At 32.0% G+C, this 17958-nt stretch overlaps 4 protein-coding genes across 4 annotated transcripts; 3 read left to right on the top strand and 1 right to left on the bottom strand.

Annotated features, from left to right (window-relative positions):
- Positions 1 to 1135: 1135 nt before the first annotated feature.
- On the top strand, positions 1136 to 4888 carry LOC112538999 (uncharacterized). The gene is made up of 4 exons (XM_089267167.1): positions 1136 to 3497; positions 3562 to 3724; positions 3901 to 4010; positions 4088 to 4888. Exons 1-4 carry the CDS (start codon positions 1226 to 1228, stop codon positions 4567 to 4569), a joined length of 3027 nt encoding a protein of 1008 aa, XP_089123293.1. The 5' UTR covers positions 1136 to 1225; the 3' UTR covers positions 4570 to 4888.
- On the bottom strand, positions 4804 to 6964 carry LOC107363773 (uncharacterized). The gene is made up of 4 exons (XM_025161121.2): positions 5748 to 6964; positions 5378 to 5449; positions 5225 to 5314; positions 4804 to 5147 (listed from the first exon to the last, which is right to left on the bottom strand). The coding sequence occupies exons 1-4, from the start codon at positions 6828 to 6830 to the stop codon at positions 5082 to 5084; spliced, it is 1311 nt and encodes a 436-aa protein (XP_025016889.2). The 5' UTR covers positions 6831 to 6964; the 3' UTR covers positions 4804 to 5081.
- Positions 6965 to 7508: 544 nt separating this feature from the next.
- On the top strand, positions 7509 to 7886 carry LOC149093691 (small ribosomal subunit protein uS17m-like). Its single transcript, XM_089268415.1, has one exon. The coding sequence runs from the start codon at positions 7509 to 7511 to the stop codon at positions 7752 to 7754; it is 246 nt and encodes an 81-aa protein (XP_089124541.1). The 3' UTR covers positions 7755 to 7886.
- Positions 7887 to 12564: 4678 nt separating this feature from the next.
- LOC149093690 (uncharacterized) lies at positions 12565 to 17440 on the top strand. The gene is made up of 4 exons (XM_089267868.1): positions 12565 to 14877; positions 14940 to 15102; positions 16725 to 16834; positions 16912 to 17440. Exons 1-4 carry the CDS (start codon positions 12600 to 12602, stop codon positions 17391 to 17393), a joined length of 3033 nt encoding a protein of 1010 aa, XP_089123994.1. The 5' UTR covers positions 12565 to 12599; the 3' UTR covers positions 17394 to 17440.
- The last annotated feature ends 518 nt before the right edge of the window (positions 17441 to 17958 follow it).

The raw sequence follows: 17958 nt of genomic DNA, 5'->3' as shown, positions 1-17958 counted from the left end.
AAATGTGAAATCCCTTGAAATGTTATAGGAGTCTATGAACACACATGAATATTTTTTCATGAAAAGATTCAATTTTTTAATTGGATGATGAAAAGAGGTTGAACAAGAAAAAACGAAACTGCAAAAGTAATTGAGAAACGAAATCAATGGAATCACAAGTCATTCATCACAATTATATCGATTACAACCTAAGTTGATATTAATCGTTGGAAATTAGCTTACCTTGGGACATGATTTAGAAGCAAACAAATTAAATTCAAAAATAGTAGCAAAAATCAGGAAACCAAATAATACTAGTTAAATATCAATGATAAAATTTCGAGTTCCAATGTAAGTGCCACAAAAAAAGGTTAAATCGGCAAAAAATAAATGAATATTTGGTTACGGGATTGAACAGTTTCGTTGCCATTTGAATACGATTATCATTTGATTAGCATTTATTTCCAAATTAAACCTTTTCGTGTTTCAAATTGACAATTTAACATTGAACTTTATATTGATTTCATTTTTAATTTGGATCAATATGCTGAAATTGTTTGGACAGATATATTAATAAAATGGATTGAAATGAAAGGTACAAGGGATGTGACTATGAAAAAAAGTTCAACTCCAGATGAGATGAACAAGAAAAATGAATTTTGAAAAAACGATTCATTCATTCATAGATCAATAGTTTAAATCTAATCCTGATTAGGCTCATTTAAAGTGAAGCTTTCACGGTGAAGGTGAGTAAATATGTGTATTAAATTGTCTCTAATTGACCTGTGATTAGTTTATCAAGTATATTGACACCATGAAGTCTTATAAAATGCTGAACACACACAACGAACACTAAATTGGCAGAATTAGTCCAATTTAAAAATGAAAACCTTGAATTGATAATATGTTTCGATAATATGTATTTATCTTATGATAAAGTTTTTTTTCTGAGAATTTTCTTCGGTAACAAAATCAGTGTGAAACAAAGTCAATGAGTGCTAATTGATAAATCTATCAATCTGAGTCTCACACATTTTCACTTTAAACATGAAAAGATTAAAACTTAGTTAATCTTGTCAACACCTTCGCTTGGTCTTACTAGAACGGCTTAACGCCCTTTTCAATGCTATAAATAAATTGTTCAAATAAAATTTACTTCACACAATTTTTCAATTTCAGATCAACCTCTTAGGTGTAAATTGAATATTGAAATCACCTTTTCCAACCTAAATCTAACCCATTAACAATGAAGTCAAAAATCAATCTCAAATTTTCTGTTTTTCTTTGTTTTCTTTACTTAATTGACTCAATTCTTTGTGCTAAATTCAAATGCCCTAAAAAAGGTAAAGTCGGTGGATTGAAAGTTCCAAATGTTCTCAGTTTGATTGATAAACAAACAGGTTATCATGCTTCTGTTGAAGTTATTAATCCAACTCGAAACAACTTGGTCCATGATTATTATGATGGGGAAAACAATGTTGCATTTATTGACTTGGAAGCAAAGATTCAAGATAAAATGAATCGACGTTATTATTATCATTCAACAGAGGAGAAGATTGCTGTTCAAAAATATACATGTGATAGGTTGGACTTAACTAAGGACGAGAAAATTAAATCGATCAAAGATTGGTTTGAACCAAAAGATATTGTCGCAAGTTCAGATATCTTCAAAGATTTGGCTCATTTAGGACCAACAGTGTTGATGATTTATGCCAACAACATTAGTGATAAAGCTTCATTCGTAGGATCTGAACTGATTGAAGGTCGTACGGTTAATCATTGGTTTTATTGTGCCACTCGTGCTGGACCTTACATTGACTTTTACTTTGATGTTAAGACCTCATTGCCTTATCGGTTCTTGTTGTATTATCCTGAATGGATTGAAATTCAAGAGGTTATTTCAATAAATGAAACTCGAAAAGTTAAAAAGCAAGTCGATTCAGAGTCAAAATATGTTTACAACTTTTTCATGTTCAAACCCCTGGTCATATCAGCAGCTGATCCCATTCCTTATCCATTGAGTTATGGATGTGAGCGTAAAAATACACAACCATCTACTCCATTACCAGATTTCAGTAAAGTTGAAGAGTTTATTATGGATATGGAAGCATTAATCACCTATCCTGATCGTGAGCTCATCAAATCAACTGCTCGAGTAATGAAACGAGGTGATCTTATTTCATACAAAATCCAAGAAGGAACTAAATTTGTTCGTTCCATTGAAATGCCTCCTCCTTTAGGACGATTTCAAGTCGATGAACACACTGGTCAATGCAATTATTATACATCACATCATTCTGATGATGTTACACTCATCTCCAGTTGGCCTCTTGCACACCTTGGCTTCAATCTATTTTACTATCTGCTGATGAAACCACCTCAAGATCATGCACCAACTTTTATTGGTGATATACCTTTAGGACCTTTTCGAGTGGAAGAATACAAAGCACATAAATTCCTCTCTGCTAGATATGCCATTGTTGATTATTATTATACAAAGAATGTCAGTGATTATGTTGCAAGTAAAGTTATATTTACCATAGAGCGAATGGATCGCAATATTTACGATGATATTTATCCAAAACAAGTTGAAGTAACCATAATTAATTATCAAACTAGGTTCATTGACTATGAAGATCGATTCGATGTTTCTGGTTGTTATGAAGAACCTGGAAGCTATACTTGGTTTCAACTTCTCTTTCCGAATCCTGAGCTGAGTAACTTCAAGACGGAATTTATCAAGGAAAAAGTGGAAGAATACTTGGCTTCATTCATTCCAATAACTCGTATTGGTGAGATTCATGCACGACAAGTTGATCCTAATGTATATGTTACTGTTAAGCTTTATGATCGAGTACATTTCATTGATGTTTATAATCGTTTGGATGGATATAAAATTATTAATCCTTCAAATGTTGTAAAAAGATTTAAAGTCGAGGACTGTGAACAACTGTGCAGCGCCAATTCAAACTGTAAAACCTTTAGTCATTGTGACGATTATGACTGTTCAATTTATGACGGTCATTTAGTAGAGAGTAAGTTCAAGGCAGGATGCTCGGTTTATACTAGACCTACAACGCAGGCTACTCCATTCGTTAGTGGAAATTATTTGTCACCAATACCACAAATATTACAACAGATAAGGAATAAAGTTGCTGGAGGCGAAATTCGTTTACGTGTTGTTGACATAACAGCTGAAGGTTTGTTCATTGTGAGTGGACCTGAAGAGATTGGTGATATTTTTCAGGAACTACATTCAAGTGTTTCCAGACCTTTAAGAGGTGAAGATTTCCCGATGATCCAAACTGATCGCCATTTCAATGAAGCCCAATTCAAGATCGAGAAAAGTACTCTTCAAGATTGTTTCATGGCTTGTTTGAATGATGATGATTGTAATACACTTTCATATTGTGTTGCTCATGATAAGGAATGCATTCTGAGTGGAGAAACATCGAGTTCATTACAAGATCTACTTGAGAACAAAACAAGCCATGCAGATGGATGTAACATCTATCAACGTAAATCTATTGTTACATTAATTTGTATTTCGTATATTAATTTTGTTCTTCAATTTCAATCTAGAATCACTTATAAATCTGTTCCATGAGTATCCTGGTAAAAGTCTAGTTTTGGATGCTGTCTCAACCATATCTGATGTACCAATTGGTGATTGTGCTAAAAGATGTGCTCAATCAAGTGATTTCAATTGTGAATCATTTGATTATTGCCAAGATAATTATCAAAGGTAAGTCAAAACATTTTATTTCCATAGAAAAGATTTCTTTTTCGGCATTTTGCTGAAATCTCAAACTCATCAGTAGTTTTGAACGATTTTTGATTATTCATTATTTCGATTTTTTAGATTTTTTTGTGTTATCTATCAATAGCTCTAATGAAATTTCATTTTTCAATTCCCTCCAGAAATGAATCTGTTTGCTTCTTACATGTTAACCAAATTGAGTTAGACAAAACCCATCAAATAAATGCGACAAACTGGAAGGTGGCTGAAGCTGGATGTTCCCATTATTCAAGTAAAAACCTTTACTTTAACCTAACACTTAAAATTTGGTTAATATTTACTAATTATTCAATCTTTTTATTTTAACAGAAAAATCTGAACTTGATTATGAGCATAAAGTTGGACTTGCACTGAAAGATAATGTGAAAGAGTCAATTGTTGGAACCTTTGACCATTTATCACTTGAACACTGTGCTTCCAAATGCAATTCAGATCCTAATTGTTTTACTCTCGAGTTTTGTGAAACAATTGATTATAATCAAATTTCCGATATAAGTGTTCCATTGACGAGTTGTTCATTGACAAACTTGAAACCGAAAAATGTTAATCAACCTGGACTATTTGAAGGGTCAAAAAGCACCAACAAAATTTGCTCAATTTACATAAATCACAAGAAAATTACAGTAAAAAGTAAAACTGATTCACAGCCATCTGAATTAATTATATCATCACCAAAGAAATCAAGTAATTTGAATTCAGCAATCGGATTGGGGTCAATAGTATTCATATTGGCATTTGCTGGTGGATTCATTGGTTTTAAATTTGCTGCTAAAAAAGGAGTCATTTCATAGACTAACTTATTGACAACCAAAGAACTACATTACCGGAGGAAAACTGAAGATTAATGTTTAAGATTCATTCAATCTTAAGCAGCATGATGCACCTATGGAACATATTTATTATATTTATCATAAAATAATAATTTACCAATACAATGTAATGCAGCTCTTCATCATACTCCAAACTCCAAAACTCTTACCTCAATGCTTCCAAAAGCTCTGATGATTCTGGTTTTGTTTATAGCATTGAAAAAATCCTAAAACTTTTATTTAACAAGAATAAAATAATACATAAATTTAATCCACCGCTGATAAAGATTTTCACTGTTTCCCGTTTCATTGGATGCAAATTTTCTCGCAATCTTAATATGAATGTTGAAGTTTAATCCATCAGAACTACCCGAGCAGTCATCTTGGCTCCATCTAAATTTCTGGTTTGATCCTCCAAATCAATTCATTCAGCTGATGTCTTTATGGGATTGAAACAATTCATTTGTTATTCTCTTATTTATTTCCATGAACCATCACAATGATTTTCTCGAAATATTGGCTATCAATAACAAGTATAAACTAACGTTTTCCAGCAAAAACTGAAATAAATGGAATGGAATCGCTTTGAGAAACAAAAAGACAACTTGAAATGTTATTGGAATCTACGAAGACTCACCACTATGCTATGATATCCATCCAAGCGAAATAAATTGCCGACATAAAATCCAATCCGATCGGTTGACATACGTTCCAAAGTTCTCGTCACCTAAACAAAATTTACTCAAAAGAATATTTTTTTAGTTTTTACTTTAAATATTATTCATCTTACTTTCAACATGATCCGCAAATCAAAACGAGTCGAGATTAATAGTCTATGAATTGATTTTCTAAATGTTTCAATCTAATGACATGAAGCAGGAATAAGAAAAAAAATAATATTGAGTTTCATAAATGCGAAATTAATGTTACTCCAAATTGTCTTAGATTTAAAATATCCAACAATAATGAATATTCAATCTATTAGTATCAATCAATATTTTTTTTCATGACAAGATGCAATTTTGTCAATGCGATGATGAAAAGATTGGCTGAACAAGAAAAAACGAATAATTGAGAAACGAAATCACTGAAATCACAAGAAATTTACCACAATTATATCGATTACAACCTAAGTTGATATCAAGTTTAAATCAGCCTACCTTGTGACATGATTTAGAGGCAAACAAATTATATTCAATAATAGTAGCGAAAATCAGGAATCCAAGCAATGCGAGTAAAATATCAATGAGAAAATTTCGAGTTCCAATGTAAGTGCCACAAAAAAAGGTTAAATCGGCAAAAAAGGAACCCACAAAAAAAGAAATGAATATTGGTAAAGCAAAGTTGTTGTTCATCATTGAGATTGTATTGTAATGTGCGTTTTGCAAGTAAATCAATTTTTCCAATGAAACGGAATAAGGTTTAGGCTTTAAAAGATGTAAAATTCGGACAATGGCGGAATTGGTTGATTGAATGGACAGAGAAATGATAATGATAATGTGTATGAAAAACCAGTAACAAGCATAACCAGAGAAAAACATTGTAACATCAATGAAAGGTAACCAAAGGAATTGAAGGAAAGCCGTTCTCAATGAAAAACAAGGATTGAGCAAAATGGACTGAATTTGCAGGATAAATATTGATCCACATGAAAGATTAATGAAAAGGTTTAAACTGAGGCCAGCTAGACAGGTTATGCGACGAAAGTTTATGTCATCTTCATCGGTTAACCCGTGATGGACTGGGTTGAACCAAGTCTCTCTGAGATTGTAAAAAACTGTCATTATTTGCATTTGATGTTGAGATTCGGAATAAGCCAAGGAAGTTTTAACACTGGTTAATAGGAAAGAAGCACCAAAAAAGATTACATTCAGCAGTGAATGAGCTTGATAGCCGATAAAAGTGTCGCCCAAAATGATGCGCATTTTCTCGTCTCTTAGAAAGGCCAAAAGGAGAAATCGAAATGATATCAAATAACACCAAAAACAGAGCAACAGGTTTAATACAACTTGATAAGTGGTTGATGCAGTAACCTGTGAATAGCCATGTGAACAAATCATTGTTGCTTTACCCATTTTTTCAAGTCTATTAAACAGTTTAACCAGTTGATTTGGAGCTGACCAATTATCAATTAGTCTGATCATGCTGGTTGAATATGATACTTGACCAGTGTTTTGAACAAGTCTTTGATTTACACATTGAGAGTATCTTCTGTATAATGATTTCATGTGAATGCTAATCATGGTTGGTTGGTTTTTCAATATTTTTCAATAATATTTACAGTGTTGGTTGAAGTGAAAGTTTAGTCAATACGAGATGTTATGAAGTTTAAAGGTTTAACTGTTTATTTTTGTCTGAAGAGTTGAACTATTGTTTCATTTTTCATTTTATTTGCTTTATTTTGCTTTTTCTGGTAATTTTATCTGGTTTCTCTGGTTTTGTCTCTGGTAATGGGATTGAACCGTTTGCTTGCCATTTGAATACGATTATCATTTGATTAGCATTTATTTCCAAATTAAACCTTTCCGTGTCTCAAATTGGCAATTTAACATTGAACTTGATATTGATTTCATTTTTAATTTGGATCAATATGTTTAATCGTTTAGATATAAAAATTAAAGGTTCAAGGGATTTGACTATGAAAAAGTTGAGCTACAGATGAAATGAACAAGAAGAATGAATTTTGAAAAAAACGATTCATTCATTTATTGATATGCAAGATAGATCAATAGCGTGAATTTATTTCTGATTAGGCTAATTTGAAAGTGAAGCCTTCACTGTATAATAGATTAAGTATTTAAAAAATTTATAAAAATTCAATCATCTAAACTAATTTGGTTACAGATTACACACATAACAGTATCAATTTAAATTCATTATTTTTTGTCACTTCATCAAGTTAACATTCCCTTCCTAATTACATGGTTCGTCTGGGCATCCCTCAGTTAAAATTTGATACATTTTTGTGTGCTCACTTTAGAGAATCTTCTCAATTGTTTTGTTTGGATGAAATGGATCAATGTAAAGTGGGTGATTGGGTTCTTCTCCGTGAATTACCAGAAAAAATAAGTACTAAAATTGATTTCAAGATTGAACAAGTATTATATCAAAATGGACACATTATTTGCCCCTTAACTGGTAAAAGGAGTTTCCAATATTTTTATTAGTATCCAATCAAGTTAACATGATGATTTGCTGAAAGATTCTGATAGTGATAGAGAAGTTAAAGCTGAGAAAAAAAATCTAATTCTCATCGATAGTTACACTCTTCACAATCGATTGACCTGAGAAGGTTATGAGGTACTTTACTTGTAATGTTACCTGTCATTTATTGTATAATTAGGAAGTGAATGTTAACTTGATGAAGTAACGAAAAATAATGAATTTAAATTGATCCTGTTATGTGTGTAACCAAATTAGTTTAAATAATTGTTCGTTTTTATAAATTTTGTAGCACGCGTTTCATTCGGCGGTTTTGCATAGTCGCCTTGTAACAATGAATAAAAGTAACAGTAAGATCGAACTTTATTTTGCTCGGTTTTCTTTAAACTCTGATTAAGCTGTTTGTGGGGGTGACTTTTGCTGGGAAACTAATAATGTTAAGGTTCATAAAATACTGAACATACACAAAGAGCACTAAATTGGGGGCTACTATCCATACATAACACTATACAACACATGTATAATGCGCACTATACATTTAATCGATAATATAATTCGATAATATTTATCTTATAAATAGAGTTTTCATGATGAGAATATTCAATGTTGGAAATTAGTGTCAATGGGTGAATATTGATTTATTAATTAATTTGATTCTCACACATTTTCCCGGTTTGGGCTCAAAACCGAAAAGGACAAAATAGCAAAAGCAAAATAGAGAAAATCAAATCAAATCAAGCAAATCCACGAAAAATATCGATGCTTATTTTGTTGTATAAAATCGAAAAATTTCATTTGTCTTTTTTTGATCAGTTCTTAATTAGCCATGATTGAGGAAACAATTTGATTGGTATGGATTTGAATGAAAGAATCAAAAAAGTTGCAAACTAAATGAATTAATTGAGCCAATTCAGTTTATGAAAATCGAAGCATTATGTTTAATTTTCAGGAAAAAACTTCAATCAGTGTCTTTATTTAGCGCCTTATTTTTACCCTTCGCTATTTTGCCTTTCTCTGTTTAGACCTTCTAAGTTTTGGCTTTCGCTACCCTGCTTTCGCTGTTTTGAACCTTTACCATTTTCCCCTTAAACATGATAGCGATTAAAACCTAGTTAATCTCTTGAACAGCTTTTCTTTGCTTTCACTTACTGAAATGGACTGACACCCATTTAGATGCTAATATATAAATTGTCCCGGCAAACTTTTTCTTTACAAAAGTTTTATATTGTGATAATGCCGAGTTCGGTTTGATCTTCGCATTTTAATGTCAAGAATTAGAATGATAGATTGAGATTTGTACTTAATCAATGTGGTTTGGTTAAGTATAAATATCAATTAGGTTACAGTTACTCAATTATTATGTCACCTTATTTCCTGCCTATTACTTCTTCCTTTTATACTCATCTTCATGCGATCTCTACAATTCCTCTTTCTTAAATACAATTGTTGCTTGTGATAACATCTATGAGTATGTTTACATGGAAAGTTTCAGGGAAAATGTAGCTCTCTATCTTTGGATAGATTGACCACTTGAGTAAACAAATTTTTGTTTGGTTCGCCACATCTTCCTCAGCCACTTGAATCGAAGCCTCTTTTGTATTTAAGAACATTTCAACTTGCTGTCTCTTACAGTTAACATCTCTTTATTTATCATTCAACTCTACTTTGTTCTATTTCAATTTGTGAAAAATTTCTAAGCGGCGAGCTCCGGATGTATCATCTATCTGGATGCTCCTCATCAGCGAGACTATTTCAGTCACCCGCTGCAAATAACGATCAGGTCGATAAGTTTCTTCACCACGGGTACACGCCTTACAAGGGTAAGAAGTTCCTTGCCTACGTTACAAAATGGTAACCAAATTTGCCGTTGGCGGAACATGTGCAAACCGACAAAGAGATTCCATTTGGTTTAAAGCCCGAGGACCACCTGTTACCCAAATTGTGGGATGCAGATGAGGTCCCGATCGAGGAATCAAAGTTTGCTTATCATTGGTGTTACCGTAGTACCGTATTGTCCTGAAGAAAATCATAACTTCGACACGATAAAGAATGCGAAGCTGTTGGTGCTCCGGGACATGACAGTGAGAGACTCAAGTGTCCTCCGATCATAGACCAGCAGCTGAATGGAACGGAAACCCGAGATGGTCGTTAGGTAATCCAAGGGCTGGTTTAGGATTATGATTGGTATACATTAGTGTATTGATTTTTTTGTGTTTTTAGATATTTTTTTGAAAAGAATCACATTTTTACTAATATTTATATTTTTTCATTTCTTTGATTATTATTGAATCTAAACGTTTATTCGACCAATCAAAAACTATTTAAGATAGAAATATCAACAGAAAATCAACCGTATTAAATACTTGTTGAATGGCATGTTCGGTAAAGTCTCAATCGAATAAAACATTTCATCTCGAGCTTTGATCTTCTCATTTCTTTCAATGTAATCGTTGTGTTGATAATCATTTATTTGCTTCACGATATTGTTGTCTTAAGTAATCATGGTAATATTTCAATTTTTATAGACAAAACTCCAATAACAATGTTTCTTATTTGTATTCTTCAAATTATACATATAATTATAATTAAATTTCATTTGCAACGCTAAGAATTAATCAACTCCATAGTCAACTCAAAAAAGGTTTTTTCAACTAATGACCATGTGTTTGTAATGAAATGAATGTTTTGAACTTTTTTTTAGTTAAAACGCTTAACCTTAAGAAATTATGTCTTTAGAGCTTTAAAAGATTGCCGAGTTTGGAACGAATTTTGTTAATGACAATAACTTAGCAAAAGTTGTCTAATATTTTTTATGGTAAATTTTAGCTTTGAATATTTCAACAATATCTTTGCAATTATTAGTAAAATATTGTTTATTAATTCAAAGCAAATTTCACTCAAAAAAGTCAAAGTCATATATCACTAATATATAACAAATATACAATGTATATATACAAAGCGATATATTACCAATATAATCTTCATATCATTATCGCGTTTGATACAGACAAGGATATAGTATGGGAACTAGTCAGGGTAAGCGTCTATATTGGGTATGTTGAAAATTGTTAACCACCAAAACATCCTGATGATCCTCGTTTATTCTGGATGCTTGGTAAGTTTAATCATTAATTAAAACAATTTATATAAAGTTATCTATTCATTTTTTCTAAGATCTAAGCGGTTATTCCAAGGGGAGAAAACTTCTCACTGTGGTAATGGTGATACTGTTTTTATTGCTAGTTTGGTATTTCTGTTCGTACTGATGATTATGCTCCCATTGTTTTGCTTCTTGAAGTGTTTGACCTCAGAAGCTGAATTTAAAGTTAAAGAGACTCAAAATGTTTTCAACTTTATTATCATTGAATATTTATTTCAAGGATCTACATATCTATGTATTTTTTTATCCATTTAAACTATTTTTTTTAATTGGCAACATCAAAAATAAAAAATTTAATAACTTTGCCACATTTAGTTTGTATGATATTTATACAGTATGGGTTAGGGCTAAGTCGACAAAATAAGGTCAGACTTAAGTAGAGTAGTTGCGAGAATATCAATTTCTCGATATATTACCGCTTAATGTGCTTCACAAATAGCCAACTTGTAGCTGTAATGTAGCTTCGAAAAGCTCAATGTTAATTACTTCATTTTTCCTCTCAATACTTTCTCCTTAACTTACACACAACCAGTTTTTGCTTCAATAACCTAAAGGTCATCTTATAAATGTCTTTGAGATAAAGATGACAATTGCAAAACTAAATTTTAATCTTCTCTTAAAAAGAGAGCTAACCTTAACCTAACAACAGTTGTGATGTAGACCCAGAAGAGTAACCTTTCTTTATGTTCAATAAATTTGCTGCTTCAAACCAACAATTTACAGAAATACCACATATAAAATGATTTTGTGTGACCATATGATTGCTATTCATGTCAGCCCTAGAACTATCGAAAAAAATGTGGACAAAAATTTAAAAATTAAGTATATAAGACACCTGAACTTCATGAATGCACTTGCGTTAAAACAGCATTAGAAAGCTGTTCAAATTCTTGATTGCAAGAATAGACTTAAGATTGTAAAGAATATAATTTTTTGTCAAAAAATATGAAATAAATGTGTCCAAAAATCAACATTAATCGAGGAAAACTGAAGAGTGGATATTTTCTAATATTCATTCAATCATAATTAGCGTGATACACTTATGCAACACATTTGAATCATGCTGAGTCATTTAACAAATTATCTGAATAATTTTGTACCTCTAATAAATAACTGTCATTCAAAACCATTATTCGTATGCTTAAATGGTGTTTGATCTTTTGTTTGTGTTCGTAAACTCACAAGTTAAGCTTGGGTGGCTTTTGATTAGCATAAGATTTTAACTAACAATTAGTAACTATCATCACATGTTGGGAAGTTGATAAGGGCTTATGGAATGCAGAGCTGAATTGAGAAATTCAATGGAATTTAAAAGTGAAACATTCAATTGATAATATTTTACTGATAATGTTTATCTTATGCATAGAGTTTTCCCGGAAAATATTCAATGTTAGTATCATAATGGATAGATTTTAATGAAAGGCAATATAAAGCGACAATGATTGGAACATTTATCTGGTTTTAACACATTGTCACCTTAAACATGATAAGGAATAAAACTTACAAATTGTTTTTTGTAATTTTTGTCTTTCAACACCTCTGCATGCACTTACTGGGATGGCTTGACACCCCAATCAACAATGATAAATAGATTGTTCTGAAAAAATTTCTCTTTACACAGCTCTTCAGATCAATCTTTTCAATTGACTGTTCAATCCTCTTTTCTTTACCTAAATCGCAACCATCCACAATGAAACTAAAGATTAAAATCAATCTCAACTTTTTTGTTTTTCTTTGTTTTCTTTACTTAATTGACTCAATTCATTGTGCTGATTTTAAATGCCCTGAAAGAGGTGAAGTCGGTGGATTAAAAGTTCCAAATGTTCTCAGTTTGATTGATAAACAAACAGGTTATCATGCTTCAGTTGAAATTACTAATCAACTCTATCATAACGCTTTGGTCGATGATTATTATGATGGGGAAAACAATGTTGGATTTGTTGACTACAAAGCAACGGTTCAAGATAAAATGAATCGCCGGTATTATTATCATTCAACAGAGGAAAAGATTGCTGTTCAAGGAAATACATGTGAATGGTCGGATTTAACTAAGGACGAGAAAATCAAATCGATCAAAGAGTGGTTTGAACCAAAATTCATTGTCGACTATTCAGATATATTTCAAGATTTGTCTCATTTAGGACCAACAGTGTTGATGATTTATGCCAACAACATTAGTGATAAAACTTCATTCGTAGGATCCGAACTGGTTGATGGTCGTACTGTTAATCATTGGTTTTATTGTACCAATCCTAATGGACCTTACATTGACTTTTACTTTGATGTTAAGACATCATTGCCTCATCGGTTCTTGTTGTATTATCCTCAATGGATTAAAGCTGGAGAAGGCATGCAGCAAGCGGATAAAGATTCAAAATATGTTTACAATTTTTTAATGTTCAAACCGCTGGTCATATCAGCGACTGATCCAGTTCCTTATCCATTGGGTTATGGATGTGCTCGCAAAGGCACTCGTCCATCTACTCCATTACCAGATTTCGGTCAATTTAGAGAGTTTACTATGGATATGGAAGCAGTAATCACATATTCCAATGTTGATCCTATCAAGTCAACTGCTCGAGTAATGAAACGAGGCGATGTTATTTCATACGAAATTAAAGAAGGAACTGATTTCGTGCATTCCATTGAAATGTCTCCTCCTTTAGGTCGATTCCAAGTAGATAGACGCACTGGTCGATGTCATTATTATACATCAGATTATTCTTCTGATGTTACATTGATTGATACACTGATTACCCGTTGGCCTTTTCATCAAAATCGTGGCTTCAATTTATTGTATTATCTGGTAATGAAACCAACTCAAGATTATGCACCGACTTTTATTGCTGAAATACCTTTAGGATCTCTTCGAGTGGAGGAATACAGAGCAGCTAACTTCTTCTCGAATAGAGTGGATGCCATTGTTGACTATTATTATACAATGAATGTCAGTAATTATTCTCCAAGTAAAGTCATATTTACCGCAGAACGAAGGGATGATATTGGCTCTGATATTCCAACACAAGTTGAAGTAACTATAATTAATTACCAAGAAAGGAACATTGATTATAAAGATCAATTCGATGTTTCTGGTTGTTATGAAGAACCTGGAAACCATACTTGGTTTCAACTTCTCTTTTCAGATCCTACGGTGAGTGAAAAATATATGCCGATGGTAAAGGAAGCGACAGCAGCATACTTGATTTCATTCATTCCAATAACTCGAATTGGTGAGATTCATGCAAAAAAAGTTGATACTATAACATATGTTACTGTTAAGCTTTATGATCGAGTACATTTCATTGATGCTTATCGTAGTTGGAATCTATATAAAATTATTAATCCTTCAAATGTTGTGAAAAGATTCAAAGTCGAGGACTGTGAACAACTTTGCACTGCAAATGCCGACTGTCATGATTTCAGTTATTGTGACGATTATGATTGTTCAATTTTTACTCGTGATACTAATAATAATTACGTCAAGAAAGAGTACAAACAAGGTTGTACATATTATTCTAGATCTAGAACGGAGGTCACTCCACTCGTTAATAAAAATTATTTTTCAACCACGTCTCACATATTACAACAAATAAGTGATAAAGTCGCAGCAGGCGAATTTCGTTTAATTGGTTCCGGCATCACAGCTGAAGATTTGTTCATTGTGAATGGACCTGAAGAGATTGGTGACATTTCACAGGAACTGTATAGACGTGGTTCCAGACCCTTAAGAGGTGAAGATTTTCCGATGTTCCAAACTGATCGCCATTTCAAGCAAGCACAATTTACGATCGAGAAAAGTACTCTTCAAAATTGTTTCCAGGCTTGTTTAAATGATGATGATTGTAATACACTTTCATATTGTGTTGACCAGAATAAGGAATGCATTCTGAGTGGAGAAACATCGAGTTCATTGAAAGATTCCCTTGATGACAAAACAAGCCATGCAGATGGATGCAACATCTATCAAAGTAAATTTAATCTCACACTAATTTGTATTTTATTAATTAATTTTATTCCATTTTCAATTTAGAATCATTTATAAATCTATTCCATGGGTATCCTGGGAAAAGTCTTGTTCTGGATGCTGTCTCAACCATATCTGATGTATCAATTGGTGATTGTGCTAAAAGATGTGCTCAATCAAGTGACTTCAATTGTGAATCATTTGATTATTGCCAAGATAATAATAAACGGTAAGTCAAAACATTTTATTCCATAGAAAAGATTTCTGTCTTCGACATTTTTCTGACTCAAACTCATTAGTAGTTTTGAAAGATTTTTGTGATTGTGATCATTAATTACATCGTATTTCAATTATAAAGAATTTGATTGTGTATTTATCTATGAATAGCTCTAATGTATGTCATGTTCATACGGATTGGTATGAGGATTCTGTCATTTCAGTATCTGTTTGTTCTCTTCACCCTTTTTGGCATTATTCTAATTTTTCGCAATTACAATCATAAAGGAGAATCAAGCTAAAGACTAGGTCAGACGGTCGATCACCAATATCTGAGTGTGCGGCAAAAGAATATAGTGAACATTCTTATTTGAGTAGAAATATTCAGTAAGTTCAAAGTGAAATTGAGTTTACGATAGTGTGGGTTAAAATCTCCACTTCGTATCTCTACGCTCCGATAACTACTAGGTGTTCAAACGGGTAGGTCAAAAAGTAAACGGCTATATCTTTAGAACGGATTGTTTATTGATCTGAAAATTTGTATATACATAGATTTTTATCAGGAATTAATGATACGTGTGCTCAAAATACCCTCACCTTTTTACAATTAACACTATCAGACGATTTTCAAAAATACAGCTATAAATTTTTGACAAGTTTCCATTGAAATGTTATTATCCCATTATAAATTACTTTTTCGAGTCGGGTGAGCGTTTTTGTTTCGCTTCTAATTACCTTGTCTTTAAGACATTCTCAAATTTCTAGTAAAGCTAATTAATATAAAATTAAAATGATCACGATCTTGCACCTATTTCTCGAGATATAAATCCCCAAAGTTTAACCTACCCGTTTGAACACCTGTTATTAATGAAAAAGCTAATTATTATTAATATATAGACAATGAAAAGGATTGCGAGAAAATCTAGAGAAAGGAAAAGATTCGATTAAAAATTGTTAATTGCTAGTTTGTACACCTGATTAAGTGATCAACTGATTGTTATACATAAATAAAATTTAGAGAAGAGACCTATGAACTAATGTATGTCTTCGTTCTTTGATCGGTACCATTGATTTAGTATCATAGATCTACATACATTGTTATTGCTATTATACATATACATGTACTAATATCATTCTTCCAAGGGGGGTACCCGAGGTCACCCGAACCGATTTTAATGATTAGTGTGTCATTGAATTCGTCTTATTAAAAAACAATATAGTTCGTCTTCTTTTGACTAGCAAATGAACAGAAGGTTCGAAAAGCGCCATTTATTGTCTATCGCTATGCATAGATCAATGTGAAAGCAATAATATGAACCCATTGCGATGAGCCTTTTTGTTTCACTCATTTTGTTTTGTATGCTCTTTACCATACTTTACATGTAAAAAATTGAATTTTGATTCTGTTTTTCTCGTTAATCTTTAATTTGCTACCCGGGAGATTTCGAGACAATTAAACACTCATAAAACCTAATTGGTTTATCATAAAAATATTAACTTTTATTCGGATGACCTCGGGTTCTTCCCTCGTTAGTAAATACATTATATACCCTTCTGAATTACCACCATATTCACTACACATCCAACTACGTAAACATTACATGTATTTCTATTTTTTATCCCGATTCCTTTCAGAAATGAATCTATTTGTTTCTTACATGTTAATCACATCGAGATAGACAATACTCATCAAATAAATGCAACAAACTGGAAGTTGGCTGAAGCTGGATGTTCCCATTACTCAAGTAAAAACCTTTACTTTAACCCAACATTTGAAATCTGGTTAATATTTACTAATCATTCAATCTTTTTATTTTAACAGAAAAATCTGAACTTGATTATGAGCATAAAGTTGGACTTGCACTGAAGGATAATGTGAAAGAATCAATTGTTGGGACCTTTGACCATTTATCATTAGAAGACTGTGCTTCCAAATGCAATACAGATCCTAATTGTTTTACTTTCGAGTTTTGTGAAACAATTGATTATAATCAAATTCCCGATAGCAGTGTTTCATTGACGAGTTGTTCATTGACAAACTTGAAACCAAAAAATGTTAATCAACCTGGACTATTTGAAGTACCAAAAAGCAACAACAAAATTTGCTCAATTTACGTAAATCACAAGAAGATTACAGGAAAAAGTAAAGTTGATCCAAAGCCATCTGAATTCATAATATCATCACCAAAGAAATCAAGTAATTTTAATTTAGCAATCGGATTGGGGGCAATCGTATGCATAATGGCTTTTGCTGGTGGATTCATTGGATTTAAATTTGCTGCTAAAAAAGGAATCATTTCTTAGATTAATATATTGACAGCAAAAATAAACATTATAAGAAGAAAACTGAAGATGAATATTTACGTTTCATTCAATCTTAATCAGCATGATACTCTTGTTCGTACATATGTTTGGAAAAATTTCCATTACTTTCAATCTAAATTATTCACTAATTTATCTTGATTCTTTGATTTATAGATTATATTATTTGTAGATTATAATTTTCATCTTTTAGGTAAATTTGTAATTTGCGCTCCGTCAAGCTGAAGTTTATTGTTGCTATAGCATCTTTAAGCTCTGTTCCTCCAAGAGCTGAGACGCTTCTTTCTAATTGATAATGAGTCATTATCAATGACCAATTGGACTCTCTTCTATTTCTATAAGGTGGGCAGTTGGGCACTTCTCAGTATAGAGATCAATAAAGAGAAGTAAAAGCGGAGAAAAAATCTAATTTCTCATCGATAATTACACTCTTCACAATCGATTGACCTGAGAAGGTTATGAGGTGCATTACTTTGTCATTTGGTGTATAATTAGGAAGTGAATGTTGACTTGATGACAAAAAATAATGAATTTAAAATTTAAATTG

This window comes from Tetranychus urticae, chromosome 2 (assembly GCF_039701765.1).
Source record: "Tetranychus urticae isolate SD_2017Ah chromosome 2, NJAU_TeUrti_SD_1.0, whole genome shotgun sequence".
Lineage (NCBI taxonomy): Eukaryota > Metazoa > Arthropoda > Arachnida > Trombidiformes > Tetranychidae > Tetranychus > Tetranychus urticae.
This window is presented reverse-complemented; position numbering and strand designations above follow the sequence as displayed.

What these genes read in the sequence shown, in the direction of transcription:
- LOC112538999 (XM_089267167.1), top strand. Translation starts at nt 1,226, where the DNA reads ATGAAGTCAAAAATCAATCTCAAATTTTCTGTTTTTCTTTGTTTTCTT. An exon ending in TGCCAAGATAATTATCAAAG is followed by an intron (nt 3,725 to 3,900) that starts GTAAGTCAAAAC and finishes AATTCCCTCCAG; the next exon opens with AAATGAATCTGTTTGCTTCT. An exon ending in TGGATGTTCCCATTATTCAA is followed by an intron (nt 4,011 to 4,087) that starts GTAAAAACCTTT and finishes TTATTTTAACAG; the next exon opens with AAAAATCTGAACTTGATTAT.
- LOC107363773 (XM_025161121.2), bottom strand. Translation starts at nt 6,830, where the DNA reads ATGATTAGCATTCACATGAAATCATTATACAGAAGATACTCTCAATGT. An exon ending in CCTCTAAATCATGTCACAAG is followed by an intron (nt 5,450 to 5,747) that starts GTAGGCTGATTT and finishes TCATGTCATTAG; the next exon opens with ATTGAAACATTTAGAAAATC. An exon ending in ATTTGCGGATCATGTTGAAA is followed by an intron (nt 5,315 to 5,377) that starts GTAAGATGAATA and finishes AATTTTGTTTAG; the next exon opens with GTGACGAGAACTTTGGAACG.
- LOC149093691 (XM_089268415.1), top strand. Translation starts at nt 7,509, where the DNA reads ATGGTTCGTCTGGGCATCCCTCAGTTAAAATTTGATACATTTTTGTGT.
- LOC149093690 (XM_089267868.1), top strand. Translation starts at nt 12,600, where the DNA reads ATGAAACTAAAGATTAAAATCAATCTCAACTTTTTTGTTTTTCTTTGT. An exon ending in TGCCAAGATAATAATAAACG is followed by an intron (nt 15,103 to 16,724) that starts GTAAGTCAAAAC and finishes GATTCCTTTCAG; the next exon opens with AAATGAATCTATTTGTTTCT. An exon ending in TGGATGTTCCCATTACTCAA is followed by an intron (nt 16,835 to 16,911) that starts GTAAAAACCTTT and finishes TTATTTTAACAG; the next exon opens with AAAAATCTGAACTTGATTAT.